Raw genomic sequence first — 20219 nt, 5'->3', positions numbered from 1 at the left:
TGAGATTGTTCACAAGGTCAGCCTGACTGCAGCATCCTTCCTACATCACAAGTATGTTTGATGGTTGGACTTGATGATCTTGAAGGTCTTTTCCACCCTAGATGATTCTCTGATTCTATAACGTTCAGCACACCGCACAACCTGGGACAGTAACAAGAACATGTAACGTGCTTGAAGATACACCTGGGAGTTGCGCAGTGTAAATGAACTTTGGAAGTGCATTCCTCTGAAATCTCCCTAAGAAAACTGATCCCCTCAGGGCAAACAGCAGGGTTATTACCTCGAGTTTTGTATTCATATTTGTTGTGGATAAGCACTAAGTAATAAAACAGTAATAAAAAGATGTAATAATTAGAAAGAGTCCATTTCAGGTTTGTACAGCAACTACTTTATTATTTTCAAATGCAAATGTTTGCATTGCTATTTTACAATTTTACAAACTAGGTATAAAAGACCATAAATAAATGACATAAGTTATGTGTACCTAAAATTCATGGAAGGGAAAAACATTACAAATTAAAACAAAATAGAAAATCTATATATCTAACCCAGAGATCGTTCAAATGCACGAACCAAGAAATGCTGTTAGATTTTTTCAGTATGAACTAAATTATAATATGCCTCATACATTCTAATTTTAACCACAGTCCTTGCATATTCCAACATACTTGCAGTGATACAAAAAAATAAATGCACTCTCTTTTTATTTGTCTGATTAGTATTTCAGTTCTTTTTTTTTTTTCTGGTTATGAAAATGTCACAAAAGAAAAATACTGCTTTTTAAGTCCCCTTTACTGGTTACTTACCAGCCTTTTGTATTTTATACATATATTTTTTAATACATAGATCCATCACAAGATTAGTACAGCAAGAAACCCGGACAAACATCAACCAGTGGGGTGCGAGCAGGACAACTCCTTAACGAGCAGAGGCCTGTTGTGCCAGCCAGTCTTCTCGATGACATCTTGGGCAGCGGTGAAGCTGCCCCGGGTTCCCTTCACCCCAGCTGCCTCTGGAGCCGTGGCCCCCAGTGCCCCAAGCCTGCGGCCCCTCACTGCCTGCCCTGGCTGCCCCCAGCCCAGCCCTCCTCTTCCTCCTCCTCCTCCAGCACAGCCACTGGGGAGGATGGTCTTCCAGTGCAGCACACCCGGATCCCCCCACGGGGAGCGAGCCCCATCCCGTGACATTTGTTGCGCTGCTCTGGGCACCGCGGTGGCACCTCCCGCCCTGCTCCCAATCCCCAGCGCCCGCACGCTCCCTGGGCTCTAGCACGCGGCTCCACTCAGAAACTCGTTTACTGTAAATTAGCAGTGAATTCTCTGAAGGTGGAAGGCTTCTGTAGGCAGCACCAGCAAGTCGTAGCACTGCTCCCTGGGCCACGGGGGGCGCCTCCTCCAGCACTTCACCGCACGCTAGGAACAGGACACGTTGCAACTCTCTGGCTCACTACTGTAACCTTAACAGTCTTGTTGTGACTGTGTTCCTTAACTGTGCCGGGAGCAAAAGAAGTGTTTTGATCATTAAAGTTACAAGATTTCACAGCTTGCACACAGAGCAAGGTGCTCCTGTGAATGGAAGAATTGCATATATTTGTTTGCATTCAACAAGTCTTTAAAACCCTCCTTCGCAGATAAAAAAGGCTACTTAAGAATGCAGTTTGGGGTTACCAGTAGATGGATGTGCAGGTGCTGCCTCCATCAACTTGCCATTGAGAAACTGGTTGCTCTTTATTATAAACAGGGCATTAGTAAGAATAAGCAACATTTACGAAAACCTTTAGCACCCTTATGGATCCTGTAATCTACAGCTTGAAAACTAACTTGAAATGGTCCCTCTTTTAGGCCGCAGAACTACTCATTACATGTAGTGTGGCAGTTAAAAATACATCTATAGACACAGAAATTTCAACATTTTCAAATGTGTGTGTTCTTGCTACCACTGCAGACACGAGCTGTTGGCCTGTGCTCACGTGGCAGCGGGACTCCTGCGCTTCCAGGGGTGCTTTCGGCACATTCACAGGCAGTTCTACAAGAGGCGACTTGCACGCACACGCACACAGACACACATACGCACCTTTCAGAGGAGATAATAATCCATTATCCATTCAAGGAAAAAAAATATATTTATATCACTGCAATGGCACGTTTTGTGTAAAATGTCACTTCAGCAATGTATATAGGCAGCTCACAGGAACTGGGTTCTTTGCTGTGGCACCTGGCCTGGTGTCCATGGTAAGATGTGTAGCGTTCTGTCACCTGCATCCGTCTGAGATGCAGCAGTGACAGCCAGGGGGATAAGGAGAGAAAACAAAATATATAAATAAAATCCAAGGTAGGAAGAGAAAGCAGAAGGGGAGGAAAAAAAATCAAGAAGTCTGCAGGGCTTTGACACAGTACATTCCTCCAGTGACAACTGGGTGCTGAACCTCATCAAGTTAGTTATCTTTCAATTAATCAAAAATGGAGTGAGTGGCAAGGAAAAAAAAAGAGAAACTAAAAGTCACGCTCTCTTCAGGGCCCAATGACTGTTCAGTGCGTGGTTTCCAGGATCAGTGCTAGGGAAGACACAACCGTGGATCCAGAAGGCTTCATGTCTGGTCTGTGTTCCTCCGTGGTCAATATGATCATCAGGATGGGCTATGAGGCCATGAAAGCAAAATCTAATTTCCCTGCACAAAAAGAAAACACAAATATCTAACCAACGCGCAACGCAACAGACACGTACACCTGCCCTAGTATCTCCTCTGAGGTTTCCCAGCAGAAGCTGCTGCTCTACCTTGGGCTAGCCAGCACCTCCTCGGCTGGTGCAATCCTTCCTTCACATCCACGGAAAAGAGCTGAACTCATTCCTGCCCTGGCGAAGAGCTGACATGGGAGCAGGTCAAGCTTCCACGACACACCTTATAACTGGCTATGTAAGGCACCTGAGCCACCTTCAGAGTTTTCACTTTATATGGACACAATTTTTCGTTTTGGGTAGAAAATAGTGGAGTGTTTTGAATGACTATCACTAGACTCCAAGAAAACATTTTTTCAAATTGGCCAGAAAATTCGGTGTATTTTGTTTTAATGTAAAAGATAATCTCAACAGAATGCGACAGATCTACAGCAAGGGGAAACTTAAATGTATCTCTGCACTTAAGCAAAAGAATTTTTGCTGCTGAAAGTACAAGTGTCAGATCTTTATAATGAGTAACCGCTTCTTATGTCGCCTGGCAACATGACATTAAAACATGCTGGTTTAAGTAGTTTCTTAAAAGAAATATTAAAGTTCTCCAAATGGAAAAGCTTTTATAAGTAATACTGCAGAATAGTTTTTACTAAGCTGTCATGACATGACAGGATCTGAATTTAGCATCCCATAATCTGAACAAGTTGTTTTCTGAGAAAGTTGGGGGTGAGGGAAAGTTAGTGGTTAAAATCAGCAAGTTATTGTTAAAAGTGACAAAAAATGATGTGAGCAACACTGTGGATGCAGTAAGTGTGACTTGTCCAACTGAGTGAGCTGTTTTGGATTTAGAATAAATGCAATCATTAAAAAGAATCTGACATATAAAGCTGCTAAATTATTTCTGAATTTGCTGTCAGGTGCAAAGTGCGACCAAAATATTGCAGATCAAAGAACCAGTTTTAGCACCATCAAAATATAAATCTCACCTTCTTGACATTGTGCCTGGCACAGCTGAAATGCAATGTCTCTTCAGGAGCACGTATCCTAAAAGTCCCCCTTTTCCCCATCACAGCATAAGATCCTGTCACTTTTCTAAGGTCATCTCACCCATACAGTCCTCAAAAGGACTTTAAAAGGCATCCGATTTGTACAAATCTCTGGTCCCCTTTCACTGACCAAAAAGAGTTACAGAAGCCTCAATATAAATAAAATTCAAGTCTGTTCAGAGCTTTGCTGGATAACGCTTTGTCCGATGTGATCTAACAAGGACAAACACACTCCTACAGCAGTCACCTCCACCTAGCGAGCTAGGGGATGCTTTCACTCGGCTTCCCACCTACTTCTTAGAGGAGAGGGAGGCAACTTTTCCAGCAGTTGTGGACCACCTTCTTTGCCATACTCACAGAAGGGTGCTCGGCCATGCAGCCTACAGCCAGTGGTAAAAGAAACTGAGGCTGCACTTGGTGAAAAATATTCCTGTTCAAACCTGGCATATGCCTGGCATTCAGACCCACAGCTGCTTTGATAATCCAGGCTATGGGGTTGGTCTTAAAGGGGACTGTGCACAGAGCCTTTCACATTTCCTTCTACTCCCACTCAGATAAAACCAGTGACAGCAACTGAGACTGGTCTTCCTGAATCACACATACTGGTTCTACCATTATAGACAGAAAAAGCCCTTGGTCCTCCTTCTGTGAACAGCTATGTATATACGTACTTTAAAACACTGCTCTTCCTCTTTATGGGATCCACATGTGGGTTTTTCCACCCCAAAAAACAAAGGCATCCCTACTGCTTACACCGAGAAGTGGGGTCAGGCTCTGAGCACTGAACAGTCTGAGGCCCAAGACACTTTTACTGCACCTTGTCTGCACATCCCAGCCTGCAACAGCTTGTGAGCAAGACTGGGTTCTGGAACCCCTAATAATACATACAGGTTGGTTGGTTTGTTTTTTTACAGTGATGAAATACTAGCACAGATTAAGAAATAAAGCACCATGAACATGTTGGATGCTGTACTGCCACTGACCTTCTCCATGTGGCAAAGGGAATCACTTCTTGAAAGAGCAAAGATGTCCGAAAGCTCCACAGCCACGATTGTCACAGCTGACTACTGGCAAGATGTTCATGAAAAGTCTCTATGTGGTAGGATTCAGCACAGCACGACAACAGCCAATGATCTCCCCAGAAGTCCAGTTTTGCCCAGTAATCCACGAGGTGGGTCATTTCATGTCTCAAGCCCGTAAATGGGCAGATCACTAATCGACAGGCACTGATTAGCCAAATGATATTCTCACTGAGGTTTCTGCAAGGTATTAGTGATGCATCAAGTCTGCAAAAAATATCCTAGGGCAGATTCTTCATTCCAGTGAAAGATGCACAACTGTGGTTTCAACCACAAATAAAACACTATGGTTGTAATCCTACAGGTCACAGGGAGAAGGAAAGTAATTTTTTTTTGTTTTTGTTTTTTTTTTTAAAGGACAATATCTGGCAGCAAACATAGCATCAAAACTTGAATGTGACTTTATATTTATATAGATACATGTATTTTACATATCGTTGATCAACAGAGAAGTATGTTCCAAGAAACAATTTGTTCCAGGTCTGGTTTAAAATGACGGCTTGTCATTTCTGGAGGCCCCCCTCCCAACACACACGCTCGGTTTCCACAATCTGTACATCAAGCAATGCTGCAGATCTCTATTTCAACGGGCGAGGAGACGAAGTAAAAAAAGTGCAGTTCTTCAATTAAAGTGCATGGATGAGGTAAACTAATTTCAAGAGTTTTGAGTTTATTCAGTACTGGCTCAGACTGGCACCATCCTGCCGTGCATCTGTTGCATTTGGGTGCGCATGGCTTGAACGCTGCTCAAGATCTTGTTCTGGTGCGCGAGGGCAGTGATCCCGATCCTGGCCAGGTCGCTGCAGGAAGCAAGAGAAGAAGCAGGGGGCTGAGAACTGTGGGTCAGATGCTGATGCAGAGACAAATATTAAGAGTCAGCCACAAGTAACACAGCAAAAGCAAGGCAGATGTACAGAAATGTTTAATTAAATAAGTGAAGGCATTGTGGAGGCATTTTAAAGTTATACTCCGTCCAAATGAAAGGCATTCCATTCCTTTAATGAGTGTAATGATATGCAGCACAAAGCAAAGGAGGCTGATTAAATCCAGATTTACCAGTTTTTTTGTTATAGCGCTGAGTACTTACTCCTGGTTCATATGCACCACAGCCTCTAGGGTGGTATAGCCAGCAGCTGTGAAGTTATCCTTGTATCGCTCCATTTTAATGGCTTGGAGCCAGTCACCGACAGAAACAACCGCCGAGAACTCCGGGGAGCTGGGATCCAGCAGGGCTGTGCTAGGCCTGCATGCCAAACAGTGAAAGGACAGACAGACTACGTCAGCCGGAACGTGACTTTCAAACCCAACTTTGGTCTCTGCAATGATTATTCTAAGTTATTAGGAAAAGTAAGGGCGACAAGTCGTGCCTAGCGAAACTTGTAGCTCTCTGGACAGCCAAGTAGATCAACTGCAAGGAACTTAACCAAGTGCAAGGTAATAGGCCAACTTTTGCCAAGAATGAACTTGACCTTAGGTTTTTATTTTTGCTTTCATACGTAACTTGAACCACCACGCTGCTTAGTTTCCACCTCAGATGCAACAAAGGTCATAGAAAACGCCTTTACTCCAAACACCAAAAAGATGGCATTGCCGTGGCATGTCTGGCCGACTGGCTCTGCATCTCACTGGCAGGAGTGGAAGACCAGCCAACCCTGCGTGTGTCAGCCCTCAGCTCGGCAGCTATGGAAACCCCACTGAAGTGTGTGCAGGGGAAGGGTGAGCTCACAACCCGACAGACGGGTTTGGAGAGCAAAACTCAGGGCAGGTTCTGATAAGCCCTGTTCCTAGCCAGGTTCACAGGCAAGCTGGGTGCATTCAATCAAACTCAGGCCAGCAGGGAGTTAATCCCCTCTTTAATCAACCCATTCCTGACCAGCACGTGTGCCAGGACTGGCGGACTGATGCGGGCTTTGATCTTTGTTTGCACTGCGGAATGTGCTTCTCATTTGGCCTTGCACAGATTTGCAAATAATTATTTTCACAAAATTCACTCCACTTATTAGTATCTCATTTATTTTTTCATGTATATTGTAAATCGCACCGTTTCATTAAGCCATTATAAATTACTACTGTCTATCTAACCCAAACAATTATCATCTCGCAATTTGTTTGAAAACGCGCATCATCAAAGATTAGGTGTGCAACAGCAGAGTTATGTGCTGCCTAAGGCACCGTGTTCGTGGCAGTAATGCTTGGTACAGCTCTCTTACTATACACTATCTAACACAAGAGCAATGATGGCAACCTAATTATATACAATTATGATTCACTTATAAAGTCATATATTATATTAATAAAGTTTTATGCAAATTTGAAATTCGTATTCCAAAGAAAAGAAATATAAGCATCTAAAAATAGTCATGCACATGGAATGACCTTGAACAAGCCTTGAACTTTTGCAAAATACGTGTATTTACAGAAAGCACCTGTAAACTGGAAACAAAGCAAAATGGAGTAGGTTCATACGGCAATTCCCAGATTATCACAGCAGATCATATTGTGATTCTCACCATGTAAATTATTTAAGTCTTGAGGGCGGATACGTTTGCCAGGCTACCACTGCAATTAGGGCAGTTTGGAAGGTATCTGGTGACAGTGGCCTCACAGGATTAATAATCCCTCTTCTGATAATGGTAATTTTAAGTAGGGGTCCCAAAAGGATCTGGGAGTTTAAAAAATGAAAATAGCCTTTCCGGAATGTTTTTCAGCTTCTGTTGGAGGCTGAATCTGAACCTCTCTGGCCTCTGTCATTCCTTCACTGTATCAAGAAGCTGAATTTTGTATTGCCCAACAGTTTTTTTTGCACCTTCTCTTCTTCTGAAAAATATTTTCCTCTTCTCTTCCTTTTGTTTCTTCCCTACTAAGCTTCTTTCCACATTTGTTGTAAGCAAATTCACCTTACAAACCAAAGGCATTTGAAAACAATAGGGCAAACCTGGTGTAAATTAGTATAGCTCCTATTACTTCAGCAGTGTTTCATCAGCTCAAACAAGCTGCTGATCTGTCCCAAAGAAGATTTGTCGTTTCTATAACTCTGGGAGTTTCCTTCCTACTGTGCTTCTTTTGCACGTACCAGGTATACCATGCTCAGCAAACAAAACAAAACACAAAAGTAATGTGGGATCAGTGGAGACATGAAACTGGCTTTCCACAAAATTAAATTCAAATTCACATAAAAATTAATCCACACCTTCCCAATGCCCGCAAGGCGTTGGCTGTAATGCTCATTTGCAAATCCTACACAAATCTAGGGTTTATAAAACTTGATGATGTACTTTTCCTACAGAAAACCACATCACTCTTGTTACCTACATTGCGTTAAGGAAACCCATTCAAGCCCTTTTACTGAGGTGGGAGAGGGAAAGATGCTGCAAACAGGGCTTGCCCGCATCACAACTTTTTCAGGACATACTTTAGACTGTGTTAAAAACCTGGCCAGCACTGGTGTGATGTAGCTCATTTGACTTTCCTTCTCACAGAGCGAAGAGAGTCTGAGGTGCCCAGCTGGGTTCGGCAGCGTGCCAGGACGGCCTGTGCTCTCTTGCACAGCACAACACCTGCTGCGCAGCCCGGCTCGGCAGAGCACGCTTTAATCCCGGAGCAGCAGCTTGGGTGACTTGCAGCTCTGCCTGTCACCTCCACTCTGCTCCCCCATACATCACCGTTACAAAAGCACAGCTGACCTGGAGCTCTCACTGCCCGTCCTCTTCAGGCTGTTGGGGTTGCGGATGAGTTTGTCCAGCATGTTGACAATCTGTCCAAATTTAGGCCTGTCGCTGCGCTCCTTCTGCCAGCAGTCTAGCATCAGCTGATGGAGAGCAATGGGGCAGTCCATTGGGGGTGGCAACCGATACCCTTCTTCAATGGCTTTAATAACCTGCAAATGGCACAATTAGGAAGACATTAGAGAACATCAGACACTACTCACATCTACCAGCTGAGTATCATTTATCCTAGGGCAATCAGAAGTATGGAAACAAATCCACAATTAAGTGAAACAATATGGAAGATTGCACTCAGACTCAAGCAGTTGGTGGTCTCAGTACTGTCATTTCTCCTCAACAGTTCAAAACTAAAAGGGTATAGCATCTAAAGCAGGCATCAGATACAGCACAGCAATGTACCGTGAAAGAGCATCACGGGATAAAGGGAAGACAAAACAGAAAAAAAGACAAAACTGTCCTCGATGGACAGAAAGTTGGCAAAGCAATAGATCTACAACAAATCTTTAACATCCGTCAATTTTGGGTACATAGTTATGTTGGTGATGAACATTTTCCCATCATTTTTAGGGGACAGCAGATCATCCCCTCCTTCCTCTTCTCCTGGGCCAGCTCATCTCTGTCAGTAATACAGGCCTGTACAGAACTTGTTTGCTCACCACTGTGCGTTTCAAAGAAATGCAGAGATAGGAACCATTTGGTGCAACTTTACCAAGAAAGTTACTGTAGTCCAATGCAGCAGCTCACTTATGCAACTCATACTTAATAGGATCTAGAAAAACTGCAAGCTGCTGGCATTTCAAATCCTCCAGAGACAGCTCCAGAGCTCAGTACTTTGATGGCTTGTTAGTACTCTCAGGAGAATGGGACATGACCAGGGCTCAATTCTGAGATGACAGGGACTTGCTGAGAAGCCTTCAGGCCTTAATCAATATGAGTTTCCTGGCAGGATTCACCAAGAGACTAAAGGCCAAGAGTGCACAGGGACTGAATTGCACTAAATTCCCTCGTTCTGGTCTTGTCCAATTAGTGGCTAAAATCCACTGGGAGAACAGAGTGGGGGGAAAATGCTTGCACTATTAGCAGCTAATCAGTGACCACAAAGTGGTTTTCACAAATTCAGGAAGTAAGAAGATCCTTTTGCCTCCTCTTTATTCAACAGACATGGAGAATAATTTCAAATCCACTTCTGCTTTGTTGTGAAAGCAGGGCTTTTACTGCTGTTAAGGAGAAAAAACATGGTATGTCTACACCAGGTACTAAAAAGGGGATGCAAAGACAGTATTGTTGGCTTTGATTGTCCTGTTCAGACTAGCTGTTTGACATGGTCTAGCACTGCACATTAGCAGTGTGTATCAGCCTAGTATGTTAGCTCCGTGGTTTTTGCACTGAGCTCCACTGTGTTGTGTAGACATGCCTGATATAACTCAGACACATCTGCTGTTTTATTTTCTTGCTAAGTCTTGATGACTTCCTCTTAGCAAAGGAAGGCAAGATTGGGTGCCAAAAGAGACATTTCACATCAGAAGGAAATTAAAATTACATCCCCCTGTTTAGATTAAATGCCATCACATCTAGACACCCTTTGAAAATGTTCGGCTCTACATAAGAAAGCAGATGACTTGTAAAATGACTTAACCACTCCCATGACCATATATATTCAGATTAACATTTTTTTCTTCCTTTGTATGTTTGCAAATTCCATGGGAAAAGTATTATGGATAATCTATGTCTCATTTCCACTGATTTTTTTTTTTTAATTTAATAAAAAATCTATTAGCAAAAGCTCTTATTAATATTATTATTAAATATTCTTCTGGAATAGCAGCCATTGTGTGCGGTCCCTCTTGGAATACACTGAAGTAGTCCAGATGGTACACTTAAACAGGACATACATAATTTAAGAACGGTCATTTAGGAAAGCTGCTCCTTAATGTCCTCAAGGGGCACCTATGCAATTGTCACAAGGATGCTCTGATAACCAGAATTGGATTTTGGATGTGTTGTTTCAGATTTCCTACAAGAAATAAAATTATCTGGAAGAATTACAAGCATTCTGAGGTTTGAAGAATTAACTACTAATAGGAAACCCCATTAAATTCAAGCGTTTTTTTCATATAGATTTTCAATAAACTTGAGATTTAGAATCAATATTCAACTTTTCCTTCTCTTTACAGTGTTATGATCTAATAGTTTAAATACATTCATTTCTCTTTTCTCCATTCTCCTCTGTCCTCTGTTTTCTTTAACTGATTAATAGGTTTCCTTAAAAAAAGAATAGAAGAAAGATTTGCTCACAAGTTAGATCCTAACTAGAGAATCCCCTATTCCCTTACCACAGACGACACTTGAAGTATTCAGGGAACTCTTTACTCTGGAGAGGTTCCATGGGAAAATGAATCCACCACTCATGATAACCTTTTAAAAACCTGGAGTGTTTTATAACTGCACAGCAACAGACATAGAAACACATCAGGGAACATCTACAGAAAAAGATAACAGTGTGGGGGAAGAAAGTGAGAGAAAAGGAAGAGGAAGCCTCAGAGGGAAACTCACATCTTGATTGGACATATCCCAGTAAGGCCTCTCTCCGTAGGACATCACTTCCCACATGACGATGCCGTAGCTCCACACATCACTCGCCGATGTAAATTTACGGTAGGCAATTGCCTCTGGTGCAGTCCACCTGATAGGGATCTTGCCACCCTGTCACAAATAAAAGAAACCGCAGGCTAGTGAGTCACTGACCCAGTCATGTGCGTGGCTGACACTGTTCTACATTGCCATTACAAATACAAAATGGTTTCCTGTATGCAATTCCAGATTATTCTTTAAAAGGCCTTCACTTTCCCTTTTCCATGCCATAAAACTGTCACATCCAACCAGGAGGCAATGCCGCCCATCTGTTTTCTTTAGTCACATGGAGGGGAAACAGTACATTGTTAAGTGTATTTTTATCAGTCCTCTACAAGATCTCTGCTTAGGGCTATGCTGAAGCATGAGAAAAAGCCAGGAGTTGTACAAAGTGTATTTCAGAGATTTGGTTGACAAAACAAATAAGAATATGCTGTTAATTGCTATTTCCTTGCTTGCCTGTCTGACCTGTTTGACCTGTTTCAGAAAGAAATGGGATTATAAACGTTTTGCTTTTCAAAAAGGTAAAATAAAGAGAGGATAAACTGCAAAGATTTATGAATACTGTGGCGTTTCCCATGGGCAATGTCCCAGCTCCTACCAGAGATGTGAGAAGGCAAGCAAGCCCCTGGGCTCTCCCAGTCCGGCTGGGAGGAGTACCACACCAGGCCAGGTTGCAGAGTTGCTTTTGATACCTGTTGGAGGTGCCTCTTGTTACAGTACTTTCTAAACAAGTAAGAACACTTGGGCACCTGACCCGGGCCACTGAGGCCCTGCACTGCTTTAAAAGGAGTTCACTCCATCCTGTTTATCCGATTTTGCGTTAGCTGAGTGATCCCAGGCCACAAATTTCTCCTCTTGTTTATGCTAATATACAAGGTGTTTTTAATTGAGCTTTTGGTTTCCTGCAGTTTCATCTGGGGAATGACTTAAGCCAAACAAAGATTTCATTTATTTTTTTCATTTGCTTTCATGCTTTTTTGATTAAGTTTATTTTGGTATTTTTTTTCTCAGCAATCCTGTAGATAGTTTTTATCCAAAACTGAGTGCAGCATGTGCATGCTTAATTGTCCTAGTATCTCTCTCAAGTGTTTAATATGGACTTGTTCCAAAGCCAACTGAAATCAAAAGGGGTCCTTCTTCTGGCTCCTTTGGCCTTTGCATCAGGCCCTTTGTGAATCAGTTCGTAGCAGTAAGTGCCTCATGGGGCTACAGGATGCTATCACTTTAATGAGATATTACTAACGGGGAGCAAAATGCACCGTTCTCTTAAGAAAGGACGCTTTAAAAATTGCATTTGACTGCATCGTTTCTGGTTATGAAAAAGCTCTATTCCCCTTTCAGACACAGATGCGTAGACATTGTTTATAAATGGTCGTCATTCTAAAAATTGTCAATAAGCTCCTTTTATTTAGCTGTTTGAGTACAGTGGAGTTTATCCAAATTTTCCTGATCCTTCATTGCTGATACCAAATGAAGACAATGCACTGTAATGCAAATTGCATTGATTCCCTCTAGTTTACTCAAGAACAACCATAATACTGTATCTGCACTCAATAAATGCAAAGGGAGGCTTTTCAATCATTTCTTGTCTTTTTGTTTGCCTAAACTTTGATTTCCCTGAATACAGCTTTGCAGACCTCTGCTTCTGCTTTTTCCACTTGCCATCCTTAAAAGTGAGAAATACCAAGGTTGCCCAGCATTTAATACTATACAAGTCTATCTTTCCCTGTAATGAATGTGAATCCATTAAAGGATGTGTGCTGGGATTAAACTGCAAAATGTGAACGCTGCAAACAAACTCTGTGCTAGGGAGAACAGATGGAGAATGGCAGATATTTAAAAATGAAGAAAATAAGCAATTTAAAAAAGAGACTTTATAAACTGAGATTTTTTTCCACGCACATGTTAATTACAGAGGTATTGGTACAAAGGCTGGTAACAGTCGAGATGTTGTTCTGTGCCCAGAAGTACTTGCATTAGCGCTACTCCACATGCAGCATATTAAAATGGCTTAGCAAAATTATGCAGGGAAATATAGACAAAACAGGAAAGAAACAAACAAATAAACAAACAAAAAGTGACGCAAAAGCATTTACCACCTCCAAACTTGGGAATGCAGGCCCCACACTATTCCCAGCCCAAATTATTTGGAGTCAAAGTTACGAGGTGAGCTTTGTGATGGGCAAAAATCGATTTATTTACGTATTTATTTTTAACTCTTGTTTTTGGTAGCATATCTAGACTTGCTGTATGAAACCTCACTGGGACTAGCCAGTTGCAAATAATTATGCGTATGTGTAGATATCAGAAGGAATAGAAGCCCAGGCTCTAATTTCTGGCATCAGATTCTTGTCACGCACTTCTAGCACACTGAGGAAACCAGATGAGTACATGGGTCACAATCTCAGAGAAGAAATACTGATGTAGCCATTGATGGAGCAATAACACTACATCAATTTACAGCAGTTATGGAGTCTGGGCCAATGTTTATTTTTATGCTGTGATATAGGTTTAACTTTATGACTGAGATTACTTTAAAACAAACCACTGTAACCTCTCACACAGTCAGACAAAAATATCAGGTAGGCAAGAAAACCCACTGGACGTTTTCTCTCCCTCCTTACCCGTGTGGTATAAGCTGCCTCGGGGTCATCTTCCAAGACACGGGACATGCCAAAGTCAGACACTTTGCAGACCAAGTTGCTGTTGACTAGTATGTTTCGAGCAGCTAGATCCCGATGCACATAGCTCATGTCAGACAGATACTTCATTCCTGAGCCAATGCCACGAAGCATCCCTACCAACTGGATTACTGTAAATCTGCCATCATTCTTCTGTGTATGGGAAAAGGAAGAAAATCACATAGCATTAAGCTAAAAGCTACATTATTGCCATTGCTGAAATTGGCCAAGAGAATATCGCTGGATCCTCATCTTCTCTCAAATAAAATGCAATGTTATGTCCCCACTCTCCTGACTAGCGTCTATAATTCACCTGTAAAGTACAAACTCAGAGATTTTGTCACAGCTTCCACTGATGCAGTATCTGGGTTGCTATATATCCAGTTTTAATGAGTCTACAGCATTGCAATGCTTTCAAAAATGGAGAAATCAAATCTGTTCCCATTAAACATGGATTATTTAAGACCCTGCTATTTTAAACATCATGTTTACTCTGTATTCATCCACACTGCATTTACTCTGTGTTTTTGATAGGAACAACACCAGAAAAGAGACAGAATTTCCCAAGTACAAACATAATTTCTTTTAGAAAGCTGAATTTTCAGTATCCCTCGGCAAACCAGAACCAGAATAAGAAACCATAAGACATTTTCCAGTACAAAATGTCTTTAGCTTATTATGAAGAAATCACCTACCCTGAGGAAGGCATCCAAGGAGCCGTTCTCCATGTACTCAGTTATGATCATTACCGGTTTACCTAGAGTTCACAGAAAGAAAAACACAATTTCTTGATGAACACCGATGCTAATGGGATAAAAATGGGTTGCACATGATTTTACTGCCAAGACACCTGTCTTGCACAATCTCATTTAATTTGAAAAGCACCAAGCTTATGCCTCAGCTGTGGGGAGCAAGAGAAGAAATATTATAGGTTGGGAACATTCAAAGAGCCCCATCTGGAAGGTTAACCCTTCGTCTGACTCATTGACAAGGTCTTTAACTAAAGTGGCTCCTGGTCTCTAAGGAATACATGAATTGATAATCGAGAGCTCAGAAAAAAAGATCTGTTCAAACTTGACAAAAATCTTTAGTGTAATTAAATTGCTTACAGACTAGAAAGCTTTCCTTTTCTAAAATGGAATTCATGAACGCTTTCGTCTCCCTCTCTTTCAAAAGATCAACGCTTTAGGCGAGTTAGAAGCTGTCAGCAGCTACAAGGTACTCGAAGACAAGAGTGCAAAATACAAACTGTTCCTCTCAACTTTCTCTGTCTCAAGTCTGTATCCTTTGTCTCTTGTTATTTATAAACAAGCCAAAGCCATTTGCCTCATGAATTCAACTACAGGATAAATGATTCAATGAATTGTGTCACATGAGTTAAGATGCTTCAGCAGCACTCAGCTTTCCACTCTGCAATACAGAGAACCAAGCCTGGGCGATCTGAAGAGAAATGTGATGCAACTTCGCTGACATGGGGATGCTTTCTAGGCACTCTGCTGCCTATAAATAACAGCAGATATCTAAGTAATGCTTGATGTTGCCTCAAGTGCTTTACAAAGTCATACAGTGCTGAAACTGGAAGCATTTAGGTACATACAAGTAACACTAATTATTTCAAGGGGTTCGTTATGCTCCATATTCAGCTTCTGGGTATTTGCAGAAAAGAATCCAGTATCATCTCCATTCTAAAAGTGAGCAATGGGAGTAGAGAAGGTAAGTGACTTGTCAAAGACAGAATGGCAGAAGCCCAGTCCCAAGATGACCACTGTTAAGCCCACCTGAAGTCGGGATCACCTTATCATCAACACCAGGCTGGCATGGCAACCCAGTTGTTTGCTTTAGCTACTCGAACTAGCAAGTTTCTTCTGATATAAAAGGCACTGACCAAGAAAAATGCTTCTCTAGTACTTTCTGTGGCAGCTCTGAAGACAAAAACATTATGAAAACAGAAGGGATCTACGGACACATCACAGACTGCACATAGCTCAATTCTGTCTTGGTATCACGTTTCAGAACTGCTCAACTTTTCCATGCTACTGTCACCAGCAAGTCTTTGCTCCAGAACAACATGGTTTGAAAACATGCAATATTTTAGCACTGAAAGTTCCCATCCTCATTTATATCTCAGTGAGTTTTTCATCAAGATGATTTTCCCTTTATTTTTGAGGGATTTCCCTTTTTGAAGCAGTCCTTTTCTTCTTTTTGGGGGGGGTTAGAAAACTACGTACTACAAGGACTAACGACTGGTTTTACATCATTTCACTTAGACCAACATATATGTGAGACACATCACTTATTTCACCAATCATTAATTTAGTTCACCTTTCCAGTTCCAATCTAGCCTTTGCAGGCCACTTACTGTTCCGATTCTCCTTCCCTTTTCCAACCAGTATCAAAAATCTTAGTGTTTTGGTCACAAGCAAACTGGCATGCCTGTGAAATGCCAGTCTGGCAGCTGAACCCTTTCTGACTTGCATGAACAAAGTAGGGGAGAAACAGTATGGCATAAAGCAAACTATTCTGGATGTAGGGCTTAGTGACCTTGGCTGAGTACTTGCATCCTTAAGGACAGAGATGTAGTACAATAATATCCTCTCTCTAATTCACCTTTGCCAGCATTCTTTGGTAAAAAGAAAGAAAACTCCAACCAAATCTGCATGTGTCACTGTTTCATTTATCCTTTGCAACTGTGACCAGAATGCTTCCACTGAACAAATAGAGCTAAATGAGTTTTAATTAACCTTCCTCAATCAAAAGACACTATGTCAACGTAGAAAGGAAGAAAGGGAGACTCTTTCAGTGCATTAACACATAATTCCATTACTCAGGCACTTCTTTAGCAGAGAGGAGGGAAAGAGAGAGGAGAAGTTACCATCAGTGAGTCAATTATTAAAGTACTTGACTAGCAGCCAATAATGTATTCACGGTTTTTTGCTGCCTCTCTCCCCTCAACCCCCACCTACTCCACTATTTATCTCACATTTTAATTTTCAGTTTATTAAATGCATTCATTTATCACAGCATTCAGAAAACCTATGGAGAAATTGAGATAAATGTCATCTTAAGTAGCCCTGTTTACCAAACACGCGAGCTCTGAGGTAAGCAAGCTGGCTTGCTGCAGGAGCAGTGCTCACTGCGAGCCAGGCAATGAAGCGTTCTTGGGTCAGGCTGCTACCTCCTCGGTGAAAATTTCAAATCATTTTAATTCAGTGACAACTGCATTATGCAAATGCATACAGCCATTTATAACTGCTAAAGCTGTAATAGCTAAGGGGGTTCAAGCCTCAGTGGGTTTTCAACATAAAGATTCCCATGTTGCCTTGCTTTTACAGAGGTGCTTCAAAAATCATTGCCTGCAGCAAACACTGTGAGCTGACCACAAACACCCCCTCTTTGTTAAAGCAACAACAACAAAAGAGAGATGAGAATCAGACCTGAAAAATTTAAACAGAGCATTATTTTAAATTTCAGTTTTGAGGGAGGCCTTCAGTAAATGACAGGCAAAAGAAACCCAAGCACCTATTTTCCCTAGCAGAATTTATCTTGAAAAGCAAACAGTGACACTCAATACGAGCCCCTTTCCACAACTGTTAGAGGGGTGAGGTGTCCAGAAACGTTACGTGGTAGAGTAAGCAACCAGCTCCTGCTCTAACAGCAGCTCACAAGCTCACTGTCTGCTTTCCTTTTGCTCTTTCTGCCCTGAGAACAAACCCCTATATGCAAAGGGTCTCTTAGGATTAGCAACCAGTGTCAGGCTTTGCCAACACTATACCTAGTGCGGTTGGAGTAGGGACAATAACTACATCATTTCAGTGGTGTTTCATCAAGTCAGACCCAAGTGCATCTGTCTCACAGGTGTATTTTCAGCTCAAGCCTGGAAACAGCATCCGGTAAGCTCTGTCATTGCCTTTCTAAGGCAGGGTTCATGGCACAGTGAATGCTAACAGACTTAAACAAAAATAAATAAATAAATAAAGCAAAAATTTAATCAAACAACCAAACAAAAAAATAAGCCAAGTAATTTCTGCAAAGTGAAATTATCACACCTGTAAATCAGAAAAAAAAAACAAATAAGAAAGTTTCATACTAAAACAGAATACTTCATTTCAAAGGCTTGCTCCTTACATCTGTGCTTTGTACCTTAAACATATGACTCCGTAGTTTTGTTTTGGGATTTTTCTCCCAACTATTTTAAATTCTTTGCTCACCATCTGCTTTTGCCTATCCTGTAACAATCAGCTCAGACTAGCAAAGATGTGAAAGATGCCTGCTTGGCATAGCAAAAAGGAAAAAAAAAATGTGAACCCCTGCTGTATTAATTCCCCCTACAAAATCTTGTACAAGCTGCCTACAGATAGAGTACCAGCTGAAACCATAAACCCATTTATAGCTGACAATGAGATTAATGACTTGTCCCACACTGATTTCCTCCTATTAGCTATCAGTGGATCTGTTCCATCTGTCATTTCACAGGAAAGAGGGTAAAAAAACAACAAAACAAAAGAAAAAAATACCCACAGACTTTATTTCTTAGTGACTTCTAAATTGGCCTTGTCATGAAAATGACCTACTTACATTTAGTAACTACTCCTTCCAAGTGGATGATATTGGGGTGGTCAAATTGTCCCATGATGCTGGCCTCACTCAGGAAGTCCCTCCGTTGTTTATCGGTGTAACCGGCTTTTAGAGTCTTAATAGCAACACAGATCTCTCTTTTTCCTGGTACTTTGAGACGTCCACTGCATACTTCACCAAATTCCCCTTAAGCAAAAAGGCACAAGAATCCATGATCATGAGCATGAAGCACATGTTTGTACTGTCAAAATGTTAAATCAGTTCATTCTGGGAAACTGTCATACAAAGATCACAGGATCCCACGTTTCCTAAAGGCAAATTTTAAACTATATTTACTGCAAAAAATGCAAAAGTTCTGGCACTTACCCACACCAATAACTTTTTCAATCTTTATGCAGGAGGCATCAATTTCTTTGGCAAATTCCCTCACAGCTTGATTTGGATCCTCATATGTAAAAGGATCCACATATGTTCTAACACCTGCAAGGCAGAAATGTTTTATTTGAAGTCACTGATCTACATGCTGCTGAACACATAACATATGAGACTGAAGCCTTAATGATATACAACAGCAAAGAGAGTGCACAATAAAAATGTACTGTAAGCCAGGAATGACTGATGAAAGAAGGAAGGCCTTAATGTATTTTTTCCTCAACGTGATTTTTTTTTAATGTAATCCTTTCATATTTCCCAATATTGACGTAAGGAAACAGACTTTTGCCAATAAATGAATTTCACAAGTCATTGCCATCAATCACTGCCAGGCCAACAGCCTGGCCATAGACCTGTCAGAATAAAAGATATCACATTTCCTTTTTGGGATCCAAGAGCTCAGGTAATAGTTTTAGTAAGCGGATAAGTGGGATGGAAGTAACACTAGGATTCAGCCCTGGAAATAGGGTAGCAAAGTTCGCATTTCCTTTCCTGCAGGACTGCCTCTGGTCCATCCAAAAGCTGCCTCTGCAGAATATTGTGGTGAAAAGTCATGCCTAGACAGCCTAGATAGCATGATTTTTAATAGAAATAGAAATCTTTCAGTGGAAAGGAATAATCGAAAAATTTCATGAACCTTTCTCCCAACTAAAAAATTTTACCCAGATGCTTCTATTGCCCCTGTTACTAAAGTGCCTAGTTTTGAAGGAGGATGGTGGGAAGCAAGGAAAACAGAAACATATTCATCTCATGAGGAATGTCATCTCTTATTTGCCAAGCATCTCAACATGGAACATGTTTTGTGAACCGAACCAAAAAAAAAAAACAAAAACGCACCAAGCACCACTGCCTTTTACCTTGGTTCAAATGTTTCTCCTCATCTGCCTCTTGCTTAGCCTTACTGTATTTACTGCGCCTGTCAGAACAAAAAAGAACATTACAGTTCAAAATAAATATCTTACTTTGAGATGAGCTCTGTCTTCTTAACCTGCCGAGACTCGAGCTGTGCTTGGCAGGTCCCCTACAACAGCCCATGACACAACTTATACTTTCCAGAAGGGTAGGAGACTCCTCTCCTCAAACTGCTCTAAGTGTTATTGGCATCAACAAAGCATTAGGGGAAACACAGATCTCCATATTTGCATCTCGGCATTTAAACAAAGGAAAGAAAGCTTGTGTTCCTGCTACTTTTTCTTCAAATGCACATTTGCAATACTGTGCTAAAAAGCAATTTGGTCCTTTTTTCATGAACTTATATAGAATTAGATGCCACGACAGAGGTGTTTTGGTAGATTGATTTTCAAACCCAATTAGGCAAATGCCAATACCAACACACTTCTTCAACTGCAAATTTAAAGGTGGAAGCAGTCTATTAAT

General features: G+C 41.4%; 1 protein-coding gene across 1 annotated transcript in view; it reads right to left on the bottom strand.

Annotated features, from left to right (window-relative positions):
- Positions 1-375: 375 nt before the first annotated feature.
- The window catches only part of EPHA4 (EPH receptor A4), a 99240-nt gene continuing 79396 nt past the window's right edge, over positions 376-20219 (bottom strand). Inside the window, exons 9-18 of the mRNA XM_035544722.2 lie at positions 19700-19758; positions 18777-18890; positions 18411-18596; positions 14531-14592; positions 13779-13988; positions 11074-11223; positions 8479-8672; positions 5883-6038; positions 4700-5595; positions 376-2668 (exon numbers count right to left, since the gene is read on the bottom strand). Of these exons, the coding sequence (XP_035400615.1) occupies positions 5481-5595; positions 5883-6038; positions 8479-8672; positions 11074-11223; positions 13779-13988; positions 14531-14592; positions 18411-18596; positions 18777-18890; positions 19700-19758 (1246 nt within the window). The 3' untranslated portion in view covers positions 376-2668; positions 4700-5480. The remainder of the gene's footprint in view (positions 2669-4699; positions 5596-5882; positions 6039-8478; positions 8673-11073; positions 11224-13778; positions 13989-14530; positions 14593-18410; positions 18597-18776; positions 18891-19699; positions 19759-20219) is intronic.

Source organism: Cygnus atratus, chromosome 9 (genome assembly GCF_013377495.2).
Source record: "Cygnus atratus isolate AKBS03 ecotype Queensland, Australia chromosome 9, CAtr_DNAZoo_HiC_assembly, whole genome shotgun sequence".
NCBI lineage: Eukaryota > Metazoa > Chordata > Aves > Anseriformes > Anatidae > Cygnus > Cygnus atratus.
This window is presented reverse-complemented; position numbering and strand designations above follow the sequence as displayed.